Raw genomic sequence first — 21225 nt, forward strand, 5'->3', positions numbered from 1 at the left:
ACCCTAGACATACTATTTAATTTCTGTAAGCCTCAACTTTGTCCATCTGTAAAATGGGGATAAAAATAGGACCTCACAAAGTAGTTACAATGAACAAATGAGAAAACGCGGATAAAACACTGAGCCCAGTACCCCCCACATCATCAACACCCACAGATTATTATCTTCTACTATGAGTGGACTATGAACTTGGAAGTTAGCGGTTCTGATTCAGGTTTACTCTAAAACACTTCATGTGGGTCTTGGTGGGGATGTCTGAGCGGCAGTTTTCTCTGCTATCATAAAACCCTGCCAGTCATTCTCCCTGCCTCACGGCCTCACTGGGAAGATTACTATAACCAAAGGTGGCTAAAGACACAGCAGTTGTGAATTTCCCTGTAAGTAGAAAACTAAATGATAATGGGCAGAGACAAGTGAATGTGGGCGCTGGGATAATCCACAGCCAGCACACATCTGCAGCCAGAAGTCGCAGCACCTAGAATGTTTATAACTCAAGCATAGCAGCACTTTTTTAAACTGGAATTTATCAGGTTGTTAGTTCCTGATATTGCCTAGGGCCTTGGTGTATTTAAAATATAAAGCCTCAAATGCCTGAGATTCCCCCACTTTATGCATTTATTGAACAGACTATAGAGCCAGTCTCTGAAGGCTCCCTATGTGAACCATAAAAGAAAAGTCTGTATTAAACTAAAGTTCAAAATAGGTCTCAAATGCAGAACAACAAGGAAGTCAGTTTAATGCTCTTGCGACAGTCATGCCCATAAAGCCAACAAGAAGGTCTTGAAAGGCCACTACCAGAGGTCCTCAGCTGCTTACTTTAACAGGATTCCACCCTTTGGGCTTTACAGCTTTTTTAGAGGAAGGAAGTGATTTCAAAATATTCAGCCTGCTTCCATTTCAGCTGCCTCCCTAAAGCACCCAGGTGAAGGTGGAATTTGCAAGCTAAATTACAGCAGACTCTACTTACCCAAGGCTGATGGAGAGCGGAGTCATCTAGGGAATAACATCATTAGATGTTCAAGAGTGTATGGCCAGTCTGATGGAGGCCAAGTTCTGCCTCTCTCCTCTCCCACTAGGTGGCAGTAGAGCCCAGTGACTGGAGTACAGGCTCTCTTCCTCATGGATTAAAAAACTGGTGGCGGGGTGCGGTGGCTCCCGCCTATAATCCCGACACTTTGGGAAGCCAAGGCGGGCGGATCACAAGGTCAGGAGTTCAAGACCAGCCTGGCCAATATAGTGAAACCCAGTTTCTACTAAAAATACAAAAATTAGCCAGGCATGGTGGCAGGCGCCTGTAGTCCCAGCTACTCAGGAGGCTGAGGCAGGAGAATGGTGTGAACAGGGGAGGCGGAAGTTGCAGTGAGCCAAGATGGCACCACTGCACTCTATCCTGGGTGACAGAGCAAGACTCCATCTCAAAAAAGAACAAAAAACAAAAAAACTGGCTGTACCTCTTACTGGCAGAGGACTTAGGGGAGTCACTTGTTCTTTCTAGAAAAACTTTAGTTAATTTATCCACACAATGGAAATAGTAATAGTACCTACCTTTATAAAGCTTCTGTGAGAATTAAATGCATCAACACAAGTAAAAAGCTTAGAACAATGCCTGGACATACTAGGAACTCAGAAAACATAGACTATTATTGGTCTTGTGAAACGGGATCAAAGGGGCTCTGCATTTCAGTAACGTAAGCAGAGTCCCCAGAGATCCTACCATGAGAACCTCCTTTATCCTAGAGTGCCACTAAAGACACAGCAAGGGGCTCTGGTCAATGCAATGCATCAAGGCCCATAGCACAGCTTGGGTAGCCACTCTGCTGTGATAACTATTATAAATTGAATGAGCTCTCTGAGGATATGCCAGCTGGACTTCTGTGCCTGTGGGCAGAAGGATTGGGATACAGGTGATAGGCAGATGGCTGCATGGAAGTGGGGCGTCAGTGCTGTTTGAGAATGCTCATTTTGATCAGTAAGGTATCTGAACTATTAAGGGGCAAGGGAACCAAGGTAGTATTTCTAGTGCTCTGTTTAGCTGAGAGTTACCTACACCTGAGAATGCTAAATAAATATGCACATTTCTGCTTATCTACTCTGGTCTGAGTTTTTCTGCTGCTGGATAAGCATCTTCGTTTGGCTTCAGGATAGATTCTACACATGAGTCACCGCTCCATAGGTGGCAATGCATATGGTGGGGAGATGGCTCTGAAGGGCTAACTTCCCTGGAAGCTGCTTTTCTAGAGAAGATCCCCAAGAAGAACATGACCCCTTCCCTATGCCTATCATAAAAGCAAAAGACAGCCTGGTCTCTTCACCAATCCCACCCATCCTCAGCCCCTCAAAATTTTGATAAGACCAAGATTTCGGATGATCATTTTGGTAGAAATGCCTCTTTTAGAAGGGAGTGGTAAACTAAATCGAATAGTGTTCGGTCATTCAGGAGAACCTCTATTTGACTAAAGGTCAAAACTTAGTTACCAAAGTCGGGTCAGCAAAAATGGCCTGAATGTCTATATGCCAGTGTTGCCCAGCAAGGAGGAAATGGGGCTCGGGTTTAATGCAGACCCGACCCCAAATCTCTGTCCTATATTCTGCAGAGCCTCCATCATATCAAGGCAAGTAAGACAAGCCTGTAAAGCACATATAAAAATACATGCAGGTTCAGATGAGCAGGAAAGCTTCCCCAGTGGGTCTGGGAGAAGATCTCATGGACCCTCTCCTGTGGGAGATGAGGCCCACTGTCCCTGTGCCAGAGACAAGTATTAACACAACAGGTTAGAACCTGTTAGAAGTGCCCTTATCCTTATTCAAATCAAAGGAAGTGAAAAAACACTGGCAAGGAGAAATTTCAGAGGAAAACATGGGCAATTTGTTGGCTGCATTTTACATACCAGATAAACAACATTCTATTTGAGTTTTTGCAATATCTCCCCAGAAATCCCTTTCCTGGAGCAGAAAAGAGTTCAGAATCGTTTACTAACCTGGCCCACATCTCAGGATTCATAGTCTCTAGCAGGGTCGCCACTGGTTCCAAAACAACTCAGTAATGTCACAGAAAGTAAAATGCCTAAGATCTTCTAGAAAATGGGACAGAACCTATCTGCTCCAACCACTCTGCTAGGAGGAAATGAGATTACAGGACAGCTGGAAGTGACTCCAGTACCTCTAAGTACAAAACCTGTTTACCCTCTCACTTTCCCTCCCTGCCTCCCAGGGTATCTGAGAATTCTCAACCAGGAAGAGCCATTGCTTATCTCCTGGGGCCCCTCTAATTTAGTGCACTGCTGCGGAACCAAACACCCCTCAGGGTTTCACAGTCTCCCCAGGGAGAGATAATTGCACCCCTGGAACGTGCTGGCTCTTTAACTCTTTGAGACCTCCGGTGTACTATCAGCATGAACTGACGCAGTAATGACTTAGCCTTAGGGAACCAGAAGAAATCTTAGTATCCAAAAAGGTGACATTTCCAGGGCTTCGTTCTCTCACCACATCTGAAACATTATCTGAGAATGGCAGTCAGCTGCTTGAAGGAAGCTAACTGCCCAGACAAGCCTCTCACAGGTACACCCCTTGGTTGTCCAGGGCCATAGTCGTGCCCCACAGCATGAGGCACAGGACCAACACACTAGGCATCCCATAAATGTCTGAACTGAGAATGAGATCATAATGGTAAACAATAAACACAATGAAATCCCTTGATCACCGAAACCTACTAAATATCCAAATCCTTTGTGTATCCAGGCTGGGTGAAAATGAAGAGTTAAACTAAAATCTTGAACGCTCTCTTTGCAAAATGGTGTCCTAGTAATATGGATTAAATGAAATAAAAATGAAAGCTCTTTGTAAACTTGAAAACATCATACGAATGTTAGCCATTAATAAAAAAGATCATTTGGATAGAGAGTAAACATTTATTCCACATGCCTCTCCACCCACCCAGCACGATCCAACCTTTCTACCCACTGGGAAAAAAATTGCCGGTCTGCATTGCTAACTAAGCAGAAGGCCCTGAAAGCACATTTGACCTAACAATCAGAAAAGTGCTTTGTAAGGAAAATGCTCCTCTGAAGTCAGTTCTCTCACTAAGCCTTGGTTTCGACAGGGCCCTCTGCAAGGAATGTCATCCTACAGCAGCCTGTGCCCACATCAGCTCCTGAGGCAATGGTTTGCCTAATAAATTCTCTACTCATACCTAACAGGTATTACCCTCACTTCTATAGGCTGGAGCTAAATTAAGAGGGGCAAGGTAAGAGGAAGGAGAGGAGACGAGAAGGAAAGGGGGCTTTTAAAGCAATCCCTCTAGTCAGAGACAAGCCAGTTCTGACTCTGCAGTGAGCTTCCTACTTGAGCCTTCCTCGGTCCCACTATACAGAAGGACCTGGGCTCCTCCACCCTCTATCCTGTTCCAGAAGGCCAACTTCCCAGCATAGTATAAATTAGGAGCTTGTGACATGGGCCTGGGACGTGCCCTGCAACAGCAGGGTAACAACTGTCCTGTACCTTGGTCTGCCACATTCTCAATGTTGACTTTGCGTTCATTGGCCATAAAGCCAATAACAGAGAAGATGACGAAGCCGGCAAAGATGCTCGTGGCACTGTTGGTGCAGGTTACAATTAGAGTGTCCCTAGAAAGAAGAGACCAGAGTTTTCCATTAGATGTGCTTCGTGAGTAGAAAGGAACAAGGGGAAGGACACATAAATGTGTGCCCACATGTTTGCTTACACGTGTTTCATATACATGTATGTTCATGTCCTAACCACAGGCTCCCTTGGACTCATTTAAAAAACACCAAAAGGCTCAAAAGATATCCCCTAATAGCCCTGATTCAGGGCCTCTGGGCCAAAGCTCTGACTCCACATTCTATATAAAGGATCTCAACTCATCTGCTATGGTCTGAACGCCCCCCATCCCAAATTCATTGGCTGAAACTTAATCCACAATTTGATAGTATTAAGAGGTGGGGGCTTTAGAAAAGTGATTAAGTCATGAAGGCAGAGCCAATTCATAGGATTACTGCCCTTATAAAACAGGCTGAAGGGAATATGTCTGTCTCTTCCACCATATGAGGACACAGCAACAAGGTGCCTTTGAAACAGCAGCCCTCCAGACACTGAATGTTCTGGCACCTTGAACTTGGACTTCCCAGCCTCCAGAACTGTGAGCAATAAATGTCTGTCATTTATAGCCAAAAGTCAGTTAAAGATACAAAAATATAGGTAGATAGGAGAAATAAATTATAGTGCTCTACAGCACTGTAGGATGACTATATTGACAACCATCCCAGCTGGGCACGGTAGCTCATGCCTATAATCCCAGCACTTTGGAAGGCCAAGGCAGGTGGATCACCTGAGGTCAGGAGTTTGAGATCAGCCTAACCAACATGGTGAAACCCCGTCTCTACTAAATACACACACACACAAAAAAAATTAGTGGGGCATGGTGGCACATGCCTGTAATCCCAGCTACTTGGGAGGCTGAGGCAGGAAAATCGCTTGAACCTGGGAGGTGGATGTTGCAGTGAGCCGAGACTGGTCAGTGCACTCCAGCCTGGGCAACAAGAGCAAAACTCCATCTTAAAAAAAAAAAAATCATCCTATAGCATTATAAAATGACTATATTAACAACAATTTATTATATGTTTTCAAGCAGCTAGAAGAACGAATTTTCAATGTTCCCAATACAAAGAAATGATAAATGTTTGAGGTGGTAGATATGCTAATTATTTGAGGTAGTGGATACGCTAATTACCCTGATTTGATCACTACACATTGTATACATGTACTGAAATATCACACTGTACTCCATAGATATGCATAATTACTATGTGTCATTTAAAAATAATAAAAGCAAAAAATGTATAAAGAAAGAAAAACATATTACTCAGTCTATGGCATTTCATTAGAGCAATATGAACAAACTAAGACATTATTCCAGGGGCAGGGGTAAATCTGTCCATCAGAACAGAAATTGAGGAGATGGGGCCTTGGTTGGCTCCAGGACAGGAACTATGTGTGAGGGAAGAGAAGGCAGTGGGAAAGTCAAATGACCCTAAAATGTGAGGGTAACCTGGAGTTGGGACACACAGGGTTGAGAAGGACAAAGGGGCAGGGGAGGCAAGAGAGCCCAGCAACTCCACCTTCATCGCAGAGCCTGCTGCTGGTAAGACAGCCAGGGTTTCCCAGCCTACCTTCAGTCATCCTGGTCTCAAATGTGAGGTCACGGCTAGATGGGTTACACTGGAACCCAGGGCTACACTGAAATCTTGGTTCTCCTGCCTTTTAGTGGCATGACCTTGAGCAATCCACTTCCTTTCCACTCTGATTTGAAATGGCAGCAATGAGTCTGTCATAGGCTGTTGCCAGGACAGAATGAGATGATGTCTGTACCATGCAAAGCCTAGAAGTGTGCAGCAAATGATCCACCTTGACTGACCCCTTAGTTTACTGATGAGGAAATTGAGGTCCAGGGGAAGGTAATGGACTAATTAATAGTGTGGGCCAGGATGTGAATCTAGACTTTCCAGCTCTCAGCCTGGGTTATTTCTGCCACACCACACAGACTCATTTCTAATAAAGAAGATAGCAATGCTTCACCTTTTAATGGTGTTCAGACTAACTTGGGTCAATGGTTAATGAGCAGTTGTGACCAAAGAAGTTCAAATACCATAATCTGTTACTCAAGGCCATTATGAACTGAGCGGTATCTTCCTACCGTTCCCCAACCCTTACCAAATTCATATTTTGTCATCCTAATCCCTAGTATCTCAGAATGTGACTGTATTTGGAGAGAGAGTCTTTAAAGAGGTAATTAAGCTAAATGAGGTCATTAGAGTGGTCCCTGATCCAATGTGACTGATATGACTGGTGTCTTTGTAGGAAGAGATTAGGTCACAGCCCCACACAGAGGGAAGACCATCTGAAGGCACAGTCCATTGTATCCACAGATTAGGTAGCTCACAAATGACTATCACAGAACACAGCTGGCTGCACAGTGACCTGCAGAGAAACTTGCTTCCATCCTATAAATAGCCACTTGAGCCTCCATCATGTATCAGAGCCAGGTGTGTAAGTGAGGATCTAGGCCTTCAAAAGACAGTGCCTAGGCCTTAGCACCTGTTTTGTCCTAGGCCAGAGACAAATCTCTAGCTCTCCCTAAGATGAAATGTGAGGATGTGACCTCAGGTGTCTGATAACTCAGTCCATTCTTCTGTCCCACTCACCAGCTATGCCCAGATCTTGTAGCACCTCTACATACCTGTAGCAGTTGTTGTGGAATTTGTTGTAAGAAGAGAGAGTAATCAGGCCTCCCCATGCAGCAGATAAAGAGAAGAAAATCTGAGTAGCAGCATCTTTCCATACCTGAGAGGCAAAAGGGAAAGAGATTCAAGATCCATAAAGGAGACTGGCCCCAGGGGAGGAGAGTCTCACACACCCAGTGCCATATCATGTTTCCAGGGGAAACATCAGGGACAAGATGACTCCTGACATCAACATCAATGAGAACATAAATCACTTGTGCTAGAAACTAAAGGCACAGTAAATTACCTGGGAGATTTTAACTTCCTCTATCAAAGGTGAGGAACTCAAAAAACTACACTACATACCATGCTCATCTTTCCTCTCCTGTAAAGCTAAACGGAAGGGAGAGTCCTTCCTTTAGGTCAATCCACTCTCAGAAAATAATAATTTACAACAGCAAAATATATTAACGGATGCAAAATCAAAACCTTTTTTAACGGACATTTCTGCGGATTACAACTGCTATTAAATTTCTGAAACTCTGTAGCCCCAATCTTAGTAAAGCAACCTCTATGCCGCTGTAGACTTTATAGTGTCACGTCCTACCTGCCATTAAGTGGAGACTTTCTGTTATGTGCAATCAAACTCAATCCTAGCTATGCGTTCTTAACACACCCTGGAAAAGCAGAATTTTCTTTAAGGTGAGAAAAGTCAGTTCCCCTTCGACAATCACCCCCTCATTTGTGGTTTTTGAGTTGGAAATTTTAGAGTTAGATGTATCTGTACAGAATATGCAAAGAGAAAGTTCAGCTTGTGCTGGCCCTGTGTGGGTGTATAAAAGTATTCAGATGTGTCTGAGCTCTTAAAAGGTTCAGGTAAAAATATTTTTAAAATAGAATCGCTTGTGGTTTACACTAAATACTGTTATTTTCCCACCAGCAAAACTACACTCTGACACTCTATAATTAGTAACAGATAAGTGGTGTGAGTTAGCCCAAAGCTATTAAGGGGATTTCATTATTCATTTTCAGCCTCTACTATAACCCCAGATGTAGGACAACTATTCCAGGAATCTAAAAACCCTCAGTTGTCCACTTCTTATTAAATATTTCCTGAGTGCATAATATACCAAGATCATCAGGCTCTTATAAAAGCACACACTGGGATTCCCTGGGGGAGGAAGTCTAACCCTTTTTGCCCAAGCATCCCAGAGGACCACTCCCCCCAGGGCCGGTTATAAATAAAATTAGAAGCCCACCGTGGCATCTGTGAGTTTCTCCCACTTGGGTGTGATGAAGTACCAGATCCCAGCTCCAGCTCCAGGCAAGGTGACTCCGCGGATGAGGAGGATCACGAGCACAACATACGGGAACGTGGCCGTGAAGTACACCACCTAGAAAAGCCATGGGCAGAGGGGCTGGAAGGAGCAGCCCTGCAGAGTGCACCTGTGCAGAAGGAGCGTTGCTCCGAGAAGGAGTAGGGCTGCCACCCCGGCACAAGCGGGTGACAGAGAGCACATCAGGGTAGTTCTCCCCAAATGCAGACAGGGCTGGGGAAGCAGGGAAGGCACTGGGACCAAAGGTGAGTCAGAGAGAGCTAGAAATAAAGCCTCTTAGGAGAGACCTAAGGCTATGGGATGAGTCGGCCTACAGCCAGAAGGCTGGGGTAGATGTCACCCAGCCCAGCTGATGAGTACACAACTCCTTAGGGAATCACAGAGGAAAGGAGGGAGGGGGGCTCTGTGCCTCCCTCCTCCCCAGCTCCTACTCCACCCCCGGTAGAGCACCAAAATTCAACCATTAAAGATGAATCCTATTAGCTTAAGCTTTCCATCCCTGCTTATACATATAAGTGGGGGCAGTCCCGTAAGGTGAAAAGAACATGATCTTAGAATTAGACGCATTTAGGTTCAAATGAAATTGTACCTCTGGCACTGAGTAGCTCTGTGACCTTAGGCAATGTATTATGCTCTCTGAATCTTAGTTTCTGAATCTGTAAATCAGGGATAATAGCGCCCTTCTTACAGACAATTGTGAGGATTCAATGAGCTAATGCATGAATAGGACTTAGCATGGTGCCTGATTTATAACAGCGGGTTATTAAATGCCATTAAGTTCAACAAATATTTATTGAGGGCCTCCTATGAGCTGGCCATTGTGCCAGGCATCAGCTGCACAAAGGTGAAGGGGCTCCTAACCTAGAAGACACAAAGACAATGTCTGAATAATGAGCTAGAGAATTACACACAGGGCACTATGGAAGTTCAGGGAAGGGCATTGTGCTCAACCTAGGAGTCTACTAAGAGGTTCATGGAGATGACACTGAGCTGGACAAGTGCAGCTTAGAGGGGGAGAGGCAAGGTGGGAAGGTGAAGGAGGCACATGGGCAAGGCAGGCGTGTGAGGCAAAGCCCTACTCACTATCAGCACAGCATAAACTTGAGGGTAAGAGTGGGGGGGTGGAGGACTAGAGACATTGGAGGAGATCATGTCATAGGAGGTCCTGAATGCCAACCAAAGGGTACTACTCCTGGATGCTGGAAGAGAGGGAGGGACCAGCATCAACAAACATTTGGGAGGCTGGGCGCGGTGGCTTATGCCTATAATCCCAACACTTTGGGAGGCCAAGGCGGGTGGATTACCTGAGGTCAGGAGTTCGAGACCAGCCTGGCCAACATGGCAAAACCCCATCTCTACTAAAAATACAAAAATTAGCCAGGCATGGTGGCAGGTGCCTGTAATCCCAGCTACTCAGGAGGCTGAGGCAGGAGAATTGCTTGAACCTAGGAGGCGGAGTTTGTAGTAAGCAGAGACCACACCATTGCACTCCAGACTGGGTGACAAGAGCAAAACTCCATGTCAAAAAAAGAGAAAAGAAAAGGAAAAGAGAAACATTTGGGAGGTAACATTAGCAGAACTTGGGGGTTAGTTGAACATGGTAGGTGGGGGGACCTTTCCTTCCACACCTGTCCATCAAACCTCAAGGTGAGGGCTTGGGACCAGGATTTGGCAGAAGTGGAAGAAAGAGTGTGAGAGCTCAGCCTCTGCAGTCCCACGAGCCTGGGTCCAAATCCTGACTCCAGCACTTACAAACTGGGTCACCTTGAGGAGCAACTTAACCTCTCTGAGTCTCTGACCCTCAGTGCCCACACCTGCAAAGTGGCAGCAACAGTAGATTCTTCACAGGGCTGTTGGAAGAGTACAGTGTTACAATACACACAAAGTGGAACCGGCCCAGGGCACTGGAAACAAAAGTACCATTTCACAGTCTGGCCTAGGACTCACCAGTCCTCAACTTAATAGCATTGACAATGCTCAGCTTACAGGTAGGCTACAGTCCAAAAAGTGCATTAAAAGACACTTAAGGCCGGGCGCGGTGGCTCACACCTATAATTCCAGCACTTTGAGAGGCCAAGGCAGGCAGATCACAAGGTCAGGAGATCGAGACCATCCTGGCTAACATGGTGAAACCCCATCTCTACTAAAAATACAAAAAAAAAAAAAAAAAATTAGCCAGACATGGTGGCGGGTGCCTATAGTCCCAGCTACTCGGGAGGCTGAGGCAGGAGAATGGCATGAACCTGGGAGGTGGAGCTTGCAGTGAGCCGAGATCGTGCCACTGCACTCCAGCCTGGGTGACAGAACGAGACTCTGTCTCAAAAAAAAAAAAAAAAGACACTTGAGAGGCTGAGGTTAAGCTTCCATCCAGGCCCACTCTGGGCTCTCTGATTCATGCGGTGATGGCTGTTGGTTCAGGGCCACCTCCATTCCCACCTGCAGTCCTCTCTCTGAGGGCAACTGGAATACCTGCCCCATGAGAGGGACACAGGGCCCCCGCCACACGCTGCCTGCACAGACTTGAGTACCTGGTAGGGGCTCCAGAGCAAGTGGGATTTCAGGAGATGAGGACAGATTCAAGGACTCACAGGGGGAGATGAGTTGGGGAAGTTTAGAGCTGAGATGAAGAAATAACTCTTGGAGGCCGGGCGTGGTAATCGAGTAGTTTGGGAGGCCGAGGCAGGCAGGTCACTTGAGGTCAGGAGATAGAGACCAGCCTGGCCAACAGAGTGAAACCCCATCTCTATAAAAATACAAAAATACAAACATTAGCTGGGCCTGGTGGTACACGCCTGTAGTCCCAACTAATCAGGAGGCTGAAGCAGGCAAATCACTTGAACTCAGGAGGCAGAGGCTGCAGTGAGCCAATATGACACCACTACACTCCAGCCTGAGTGACAGAGTGAGACTCTGTCTCAAAAAAAAAAAAAAAAAAAAAAAAAGATATAACTCTATAACTCTTGGGGTCACTCCACTTGTTCAAATGAACATACATACTTATATATTTAGAGCAACTCATATGTGCCAGGGACAGTTAAATGTTCAGGACCTATCAGTAAACAAAGCAAAGATTTCTGCCCTGAATAGCTTCTGTTCTAGCTGGGGAGATCATCAACCAACAATAATCGTGGTAAGTATTATTTGTGGTATATTAGAAGGTGATATGTGGATTGAAAAAATGAAAAATTAGAGCTGGGTAAGTGGGGTGGGGTGTGGGGAGGATGGTTGGGAAGGCTTCAGGGAGAAGTTGGTCAAGGAAGAAAGTCAGGGTGAGCCAACTGGATGTCTGGGAGAACATTTTAGATGAAGGGAACAGTTGGAATCATGGCCCTAAGAAGGGAGTGTGCCTGACTCCTAGGAACAGCAAAGAGGCCAGTGTGGCAAGTGATGGGGCACAGGTGGGAGAAATTGGAAAGTGGGAGTAGGGAGGGGCAGACTAGGTGAGGCCAGGCAGAGCTCTTACTCTGTGGGCAACGGGGCTATGGCAGGGACTCAGGCACAGGGGTTACAGGATCTAACCTTTCCACAGAATCGCCCAGTTGCTATGTAGCAAGAATACGGCAGGGATAACAGTAAGGAAGCCGCAGCAGCCAGCAGGCGAGGGACAAAGAATGGGGATAGCTCCAGCCAGGGTGTTATCAATGGAGCTGGTGAGAAACAGTTGCCAGATACATTTTCAAGAGGAGCCACCAGACTTAATGGGGAGTGTGAGAGAAAGAGAAGAGTCAAAGTGACTCCCAAGTGTTTTGGCCTCAGCAACTGAAAGGGTGGAGTTGCCATGAACTGAAATGGGGAAGTTACTTCTGTCTCTAAACCCAATTACTCAAGGCCAAACTCCTTCTTCCTGGCTGCAGGTTCAGAGCTGCCAGGGATGGGCTGCCCTCCTTTTACTCTCTACTGCGACACCAGGGATACCTTTTCCCTGCCCCACAGAACAGCAGTCTCTCCTCCCTCCTTGTCTCAAAGAACTTGTAGTGCTAGGGATGGAAGGGGGGGCAGCAGCCAGCTCCTCTTTATTTCTACCAAACCTGCTTCTCTCCTTCCCTCTCCTTGAAGTCTAAGGAGAAGTGAAGCCCTTCCACACGTGGATGTTAGGAAATCCAAGGGCATCTGACATCTCAGGGCTGGCCTCACAGCTGTCAGGTGGGGCTGGGAAGAGGAGATGCTACAAGGGCAGGCCCTGACCAGCCTGACTTTCCTGCCCCCAAAACAGCATGGGGAGGGGATGCGAGACAACTAAGGAGTATCCTTTCCATCCCCTGACCACCTGTGGCTGGTGGGAAGTGAGGATGGAAGGAAGAGGTGACGGAGAGGACATGACCTAGATGGCGGTGGCTTAAGGAGGAAATCTCCAAGGCTGGCATGAGTTTAAGATACAACTGTTCCCATTTCACGGTTGGAGGCTGTTTAGACACCATCATTCCTGAGTTCCCTCTGTGGCCAGGTATATTTGTCCCATTTTGCAGAGAAGTTAACTGAGGTTCAGGTTAAGCATCTCACAAGGGATTAAATATCTCGTTCAAAGTCTTCAGACAGGATTTAAGCCCAAAGCTTCCCTACTCCAAAGCCACTCTTTCCATGAACGCCATTCTAAGGGCCACATGATCAGAAATGTGTATGGCAGGGCCAGGACTAGGGGGAGGCAAGTGAGACAGGAGGCACCTAGGGTGCAAAATTTATGGAGGAATTCACTGTCAGGTGCTGACCCTGCACTTCGGGAACCTGAGAGTGAGTGCCTCTCAATTTTGCACTCTAGGCAATTGCTCACCTCACCCAGGTGATGCATTCATTTTTTAGATGGTGATCATGGTGAACTGAGAGGGCCAACGGTTTGGTTTACAAATCCTGGGAATGCCTCAAATGTGAGTCAGGTGGGCATGGAGGCTTTCTGCACAGCTAGTTCCTCTGTGTCAGGGGAAATTTAGAAGGCACCTGTTTCCACACTGTATTGTCAGAGGAATTAAACTTGAACAGTAATGAATTACGCGTGGCAGGACTGACACTGACTCGCCCATCTGAACCTGTTGGCCTGACACCTCCAGGCATGCTTCTCACCATCGGACCCCTGAACAGGTGGTAAAAGCCCACCAACCCGCACGAGCTAATTAGGTTAGCTTTGCTTCGCTGCCACAACTCTCAGGCAGAGGCGCCCCTGAGGGCAGGTGGGCTGCATTTGACCTTCAGGCTGTGTGGTGGTCGCCCGTGCCTCTGAAATTCTAGCTGCTGGAAAAGTCTCCAACAGTGAAATAGGAAGACCTGTCTCAGAGGAAGCAAACTGCTAGTCCTGTCTCCTAAGGCGCTAAACAAGAGGAACTGAGCTTATCTGGCTGCAGGAGGATGACATCTCTTTTGCGTAAAAATGACAGTGTTCCTGGGATTTCGATCACAAAGGAGTTCATCATAAAGCAGCTTCAGCTGTGCATCCACCTTAGCTCCCAAATAATGCTCTGTGATTAATGTCTGCACAGCCCAGGGCAGGATAGTAAATTGTGATTCATTATTTCTGGTGGTATTCTTTATTTAAAATATAAATTGATCATTGATCTCTGGTTGGAAACTTTTCTCAATGAAACAGAGAGATAAGTTGGCAGATCTAAAAGAAAAATATACCTGCTCAAAACTTCCTATTCCAGAAAGCCTATGAAGTCTATCACCAAGAATTCAATTCTAAATCAGTGGAAAAAACTGGCTGCCATGCCATTCCAAAAGAACACAGACTAATAAGATTAAAAGAAAATAAGATTTAAAAAAACCTAGAGAATATTTTAAGTCTTGATTTTGCAAATGAAGACAACGAAGCTGTAATATATCCTGTGACCTGCCCAAAGTCACACAGCAACACAGCAGAGACTGGGTAGAAATGCAGATTCTGATTCACTGTGGGGGGATTTTTTCCCCACTATATGAAAATGATGGCTCCAGAATTCCTCATTTACTATCTATTCTTAATAACCCCTTCTTGGGAGAGAATGTCTTGTATTAGAAAAAGTCTAGGCCGGCTGGGCGCGACGACTCACGCCTGTAATCCCAGCACCTTGGGAGGCTAAGGCAGGGGGATCACCTGAGATCAGGAGGTCAAGACTAGCCTGGCCAATATGGTGCAATCCTGTCTCTACTAAAAATACAAAAAAATTAGCCGGTCATGGTCGTGGGCACCTGTAGTCCCAGCTACTCGCGAGTCTGAGGCCGGACAATCACTTGAACCCAGGAGGCAGAGGTTGCAGTGAGCCAAGATGGCGCCACTGCATTCCAGCCTGGGTGACAAAGCGAGACTCCATCTCAATAAAAATAAAAATAAAAAATGTCTTGGCTTCAAAGCCAGATAGACCTGGCTTCAAATCCCACTACTGCCACTTAAAAACTCTGTGACTTCAGGCAATTTACTCTACCTTGACAAGCCTCAGTCTCTCTCTACAAAGTGAGAATCAATGTGCTTCTAATGCATGTGAAGCAGCCAGCACAGTGCCTGGCATACAGTGTTCAACAAAGCTCTCTTTCTCTTCCCATCTCCCCAACAAAGCCTCTGCTCTGGACATGTCAAAGTGGCACAATACCCAGTCAATACAGCAGCCATTCAGAATAATAAACATGAAAAGAGATAATGTTAATTAATAACTGACCATACACCAGGTAGTAACATGCATATCTCACTTAATCGTTATAGCAATCCTAAGTATTATGCACTATTTCCCCAATTTACAGAGAAGAAAATGGGTTTTGAAGGTTAAATAGCTTGTCCGGAGTCACACAACTAGAAAGTGATAGAGCCAGGATTTGAACTAAGATTGGTCTGACACTGGAGCCACAGGCCATTCTTTCTCACATCATTAAAAGGTGCTGTTCTCACCCTCCTCACCTATCACCTCTCCTCCCACAGTCTCACCTTCCAGCCTATACTACTAGACACCTATCTGGCCACCTACATAAGTGACAGTCTTGCCCATGGGATTTTGATTGAGCAGATACTTGGCTAGTCTCACTGAGCAATCACTTGGCTTGGCCCTTTGCAGTTTATGGAAATCCCACCCAAGCTCAGCTCCAAGCTACAGAAGGTGGGGGGTCCAGAAAACCTCAGGCCAGGCTGGGTATTGTCATAAGGGTCAAGTTAACATTTCCCATCTCCCTGTAACCTTAGAAAAACAATCAATCCAGTCTCGTGGTACTCATTCAAAGCCAGCAGCTTCCTCAGGGGTCACTGAATCCCAGTTCTCATTTTACAGAAGGGGAAACTGAGGTCACAGAGTAAAAGTGCCCCCAAACCTCCAAGTCACTCAGCAAGTGTCCGACAGAATAATCTTAGAACTAGAGGACCTTAGACATCACCCAGTCCAATTGCCCTCACCTTAAAAATGAGGAAACTGAGAACTTCTAAAACATCTAGGAAAATGTGCTTTTCATTTATTGGCCAAAAAAAAAAAGAAAAAGAAAAAGAAATTAAAGCTAAGAGCAAAATCAGAAGCTCAGCCACGTTTTACCGCCCAAGTAGAGATACCCCTACACAGCAAACACCATGAGCAGTCCCCAAGGACAAGGGCCCAGGTCTCCTCACTCCTGGGCTGGTTCTCTCTAGCTGGCCTGATTCTCCCCACACTCTGTGATTTTAGGCATACCACCTGCCTCAGGTAACCCTGACAAACCTGCCAGAATCTACCACTCCAGTCACTGTGGAATTAGATGACATGAAAAGCAAGCACTAATAAGAGCTGTAATCAAAAAATGTCCACGTCCCCAGGGAGAAGACAGTTTGGTCTATGTGGCTAATAGGTGCCAGGACTGGGTGTCTAATGGGGGGTGCAAAGCATGCCCGGGGGTGAAAGATGGCACTGATTACTTTCCCGATGAGACCCGATCCTTCAGAAGTTGGTTGATTGTAACACAATCGCAGAAATCCTTGGCCTGGATAACAGACCAAATCTCAACGCCATAACCTATGGTCTCAGAATCCCCCATTACATCCTCATTCCTTGGGGCTTAAAGACATTTTTGTTTCATCCTAAAACATGCAAAGATCTCCTGGGGTAATTAAATATTATTGCATGGTATTGGAATAACTGGTTAACTCTTCAGTAGGTTTTTCTTTTCTTTTCTTTCGTGTGTGTGTGTGTGTGTGTGTGTGTGTGTGTGTGTGTCCGGCGGGACAGGATCTCACTCTGTTGCCCAGACTGAAGTGCAGTGACGCCATCTTGGCTCACCGCAGTCTCTGCCTCCTGGGTTCAAGTGATTCTCCTGCGTCAGCCTCCCGAGTAGCTAGGATTACAGGTGCCCCCCATCATGCTCGGCTAATTTTTGTATTTTTCATAGAGACAGGGTTTCACCATGTTAGCCAGGGTGGTCTCGAACTCCAGACCTCAGATGATCTACCTGCCTCAGCCTCTCAAAGTGCTGGGATTACAGCCACTGTGCCCAGCCTTCAGTAGGTTTTTCTAAGGCTGCAAGATGAAGAAATGTTACCATGAACCCTACAACAATGCCCACTGTGGTCTGAGGTTCCATGGGCTCCTCTCTTTCTGTGGCTTGGAACTGAGCTTGGGTGGGAGTTTCATCATCTCCAAAGGGCCCAGCCAAGCGATCACTACGTGACCCTTACCAAGTAATTGCTCAGCCAAAATTCCACGGGCAGGACCATCTTCCTTTAGTGCTAGGGGCACATGGGGTAGAAGAGTGTCAAGCTTAGGGTTGAAACAAAGGCAAGGAAGGCCACGAACATGGTGGCCAGGAGTGAGGAGAGGGAATCTACTACACAGTCTTGATCTTCAGCCAGCTTCTTGGCAGAAGCAATAACTAACTTGGCAGCCAGACCAAGAGGCAAAAGGCCAGCAGCACAAATTCTAGAGTTTAGGGGAAGTGACTGAATGATATCAGGGAGGTTCCTTCTGCTAAATGAGTGGCCACCCCTGAGAGGAAAGGAAGGAAATCCTAATCAGAGTACCCCCACCATCCCTTGGGAGCTCTGTATATATGTGTCTCATTTAACCCTTAAAACAGCCCTGCAAGAAAGGTGTTATTATCCCCATTTTGCAGATGAAAGTGAAGTCACTTGCCCACAGCCCCTCAGCTGCTCCAGGGCAGAGTCAGAATCAGCATCCACAGCTCCTGACTCTCTTCCCAGTGCTCTGCCTCTCCCTAAAGCAACCACCCCTGGGCATCCCACAGCTTTCTCTTACTTAGATAAATCCAAGTGCTTACTTTTCCTGAAGTCTTGATTCCTTTAGCCAAGGATGCATACACAATGACCCAAGCCAGGAAGAGGCAGAAAGCTAGTGGCCACCTGATCTCGCCAGGATATTCAATCCCTGCAGAAATCTTCAGCACAAAGTACCTGAGAATTGGAGGGAGGGATGGGGGAAGTGATAGAAAGGAGAGACGGAGGTGACAGGCAGCAGGCTTTAAGCCTCCAGTAGAGCCAGGAGCCTTGCACAAAACCCCAGCATCCTCCACCCGCCCCACCATCGCAGACTTAATCACATCAGGCTATGGGGAATTTGCTGGTCTGGGCTCTTGCCCACAGCCGTCTGCACAGACTCCAGCTGGATTTACCCTGCTCTTGATTATGTGCTGGGAGGCCACTCATGGCCCTGGGCAGGCTTCAGGACAAGGCTGTCAGATCCATTCTCACTAGCACATCCCCAGGAGGAGTGCAACAGAAACTCTGAACCGTCAAGGGTGATTTTTGTGTGTTTTCTGTATTGCTCTACTCTTTTATGAGAATTTATTCTGATAGTAGTTGTGTGGTTTTAAATTTTAAAAATTAGTACATAGTGGAAACTGCATATGCTGAATGACTAAAAATGTGGCGCTGGATTGTAGTTCAAGTTGTGTTGGGCATTTCCTGAGGCTGAGGTTGGCTTAATTATAAAAGCAGGGCTGCCTAGACCTTGCTCAAGCAAAACATTCTAAGAGAGATGAGCAGCTGCCAACAGAAGAGGCCACTGGTCAGCTGTAGCTGCTGCTGGCAACTTGTATAGAAAATGAAGACATCATGGCCTGCCTGGCCAAATGGCTAGCAGGGCAGCCTCACCCCTGAGGACAGGAGGCAGCTTCAGGGACAGTGCCTGATAACAGATTCAGACAATTCCTTCTACTCCACAACCGTCTAGATATACATCCTCTGTGAAACGCTGTGTTTGTAGGTTGACATTTTTCTGTGACCTAAAGAACAGGCAAGCCAGCATCCAGGCTCGCAGGACTGTGGGAATGATGGCCCAGAACGTTCTGACCTGCCGAGGGAAATGTAGGCAGCAGCCCCACTCCTGGTCCAGCTGGCTAGCTTGAGAGGCTCTTTGGCAACACACAGCCATGTTTTTCATAACAGTGATGGCCAACTCTGTGCAGACAGAGCCTCTTTCAGGTCCAAACCCTGGCAGAACCTGGACTCAGAGTTGACTAGGGCAGACCAAGGCTGGAACTAAACTTGGTTCCAAGGCAAAACCTTGAGGACCATATTTGCCAAGTGAGGAAAAGGACCTTCCTTGTGTCCCATCCCCAAAATAGATAAACCACATAGTCAACAATTCCACGACTTAGCTGTCTCAACTGCTCCACGCTTCAATTGTAGGACCTCAAACAAGTCCCAAGAAACTCCTGATGATACTTCTTCTTAGAAATAAAGACTGGCCCCAAAGGATTAGTCAAGGCCACCAAAAGCAGGCTTGCAAATCACTTTCTAGTACACCAGACTGCATGGATTAGGTGTACTGGCAAATGATTTGCAAACCTGCTTTTGGCAGTCTTTCAGATTTCATCATACTACCAGGTCAGACGCAGTTGCTCAGTGCTCAGGGATAATTAAAGGCCCACCCCTAATACCATGGTAATAATGGTCAAAGGGGACTATTTAATCAATTAGGTAACTTTCCCTTTTGTTCTGCAAGGAACAACCATGTACACTCTGAGTCTACAGGGGAAAAAAAACAGGAATAGGAATGAATGACAACTGGGAGAAGAGTCTAGGTATCAGCAACCACTTATCATCTAAGTGAAAGCCACAAACTGGAAGCTCCTTGATTAATGCATTTTATTTGATCCCCATGTTCTATTTGAGTTATTTTGCTGCCATTTAAAATAGGAGAGATCACATACAAATCCAGATTTTATTTCCATCTTTTATTGTAAAATAGAAGCTCTGGCAGCACTGCCCCACAGTTTCACAAGGCAGTGATCAGAGGAGCTGAGCACCAGTGGCCTCCTTTACCTGTGACAGGCAGCCTCTTTGGTTTGCCACAGTCCCCACCCCTCCCTATCATCTCACTTATTTTCACTTTACTCATTTATAATCCTGCCATGCCTGAGTGCATTTGAATTTACAACCTCTGAATTAAAGTTTAGCTAGAGAACACTTTTTACGTACCCTATGATGAACTCTGTCTACATTTATCTCCCTTAAGATATAATTTCATGGCTGGGTGCAGTGGCTCACGCCTGTGATCCCAGCACTTTGGGAGGCCAAGGTGGGCAGATCACAAGGTCGGGAGATCGAGGCCATCCTGGCTAACACGGTGAAACCCCGTTTCTACTAAAAATACAAAAAATTAGCCAGGCACGTGCCTGTAGTCCCAGCTACTCAAAAGGCTGAGGCACGAGGATCACTTGAACCCAGAGGCGGAGGTTGCAGTAAGCCGAGATCGTGCCACTGTACTCCAGCCTGGGTGACAGAGCGAGACCTCATCTCAAAAAAAAAAAAAAAAAAAGAAAGAAAATAAAAAAATAATTCCATGAACTTCACTAAATCTTCCAGTGGTAGCTAAGGATCTTCAAGTATCCCTGAACCTCAATCTCCAATGTCTAGCAAAACCGATATTGAAAAGTACAAAACTAAGGCAAAGCTCTGAAAAAAGGAAAAAAATGAATTTGTTCTTATTTAAACTAAAACTTTGAACATGACTTGTTTTCTTTTTGCCTCTCTTCCCTGAAGCCAAGTGCAGATGGAAGAAAAACTAATCTAGTTAACTGACAGTCCACTTAGATCACACTGGATCAAGGTTTTGAAATGGGCTTTTCATCAACATCATGAATTACAGCCACACTGATTCTGCTCCTACTGCCATCATTCATCCAGCTCTGCTTTCCAGGCTCACTAGACACAACAATCTGCTCTTGGAAGCCAAACCAAGGAAAAAACCTTCCTCTCTGATCTTATCCCTTGGGCCACCCACACCTCTGGTCTGCAAATTGAATATTTATTAATTCATTGGGTTTCTCTTAGAAGGTAAAAAAAGAAAAAGAAAGTCATCTTACTTGAAATACTCTTCACTTCCACTGACAAATGTCTTATTGGCCTGGCTGGTGAAATTAACCATTGTCAAGTTGGGATAGGCAGTCATGCAGAAAGTTGAGTTCTTGATCTGTATTTTGGGATGGTCACTGATAACACAGGAATCTGTTTAGGAGAGGATAGAATAGAAACACAGTGGAATCTGTACAGAAAACAGAGATGCGTCTCTCTGCAGCAGTTTAAAAACAAATGCCAAAAACATTTGCCAAATATTGGAGAGTAACTTCAGGAAAGTATTAACTGGGCAAAGCCAGATATATTAATAAAAGAACCAAAGAATTATGTTTTCTCCATCAGAGCCCCCAGTCCCCACAACTGCACCTCGTATGGATGACAAAGGCATTTATATACAGAGCACTCTCTATGTGGTGGGCAAGCATTT

General features: G+C 45.9%; 1 protein-coding gene across 2 annotated transcripts in view; it reads right to left on the reverse strand.

Moving 5' to 3' along the window:
* The window catches only part of SLC6A5 (solute carrier family 6 member 5), a 58343-nt gene that overhangs the window by 22009 nt on the left and 15109 nt on the right, over positions 1-21225 (reverse strand). For both annotated transcript variants that reach the window (XM_033206370.1, XM_033206371.1), the window contains 5 exons: positions 20807-20948; positions 17759-17891; positions 8495-8629; positions 7253-7356; positions 4498-4622 (listed from right to left, as the gene is read on the reverse strand). In XM_033206370.1, the coding sequence (XP_033062261.1) occupies positions 4498-4622; positions 7253-7356; positions 8495-8629; positions 17759-17891; positions 20807-20948 (639 nt within the window). The remainder of the gene's footprint in view (positions 1-4497; positions 4623-7252; positions 7357-8494; positions 8630-17758; positions 17892-20806; positions 20949-21225) is intronic.

Source organism: Trachypithecus francoisi, unplaced genomic scaffold (genome assembly GCF_009764315.1).
Source record: "Trachypithecus francoisi isolate TF-2019V2 unplaced genomic scaffold, Tfra_2.0 Lachesis_group8, whole genome shotgun sequence".
Lineage (NCBI taxonomy): Eukaryota > Metazoa > Chordata > Mammalia > Primates > Cercopithecidae > Trachypithecus > Trachypithecus francoisi.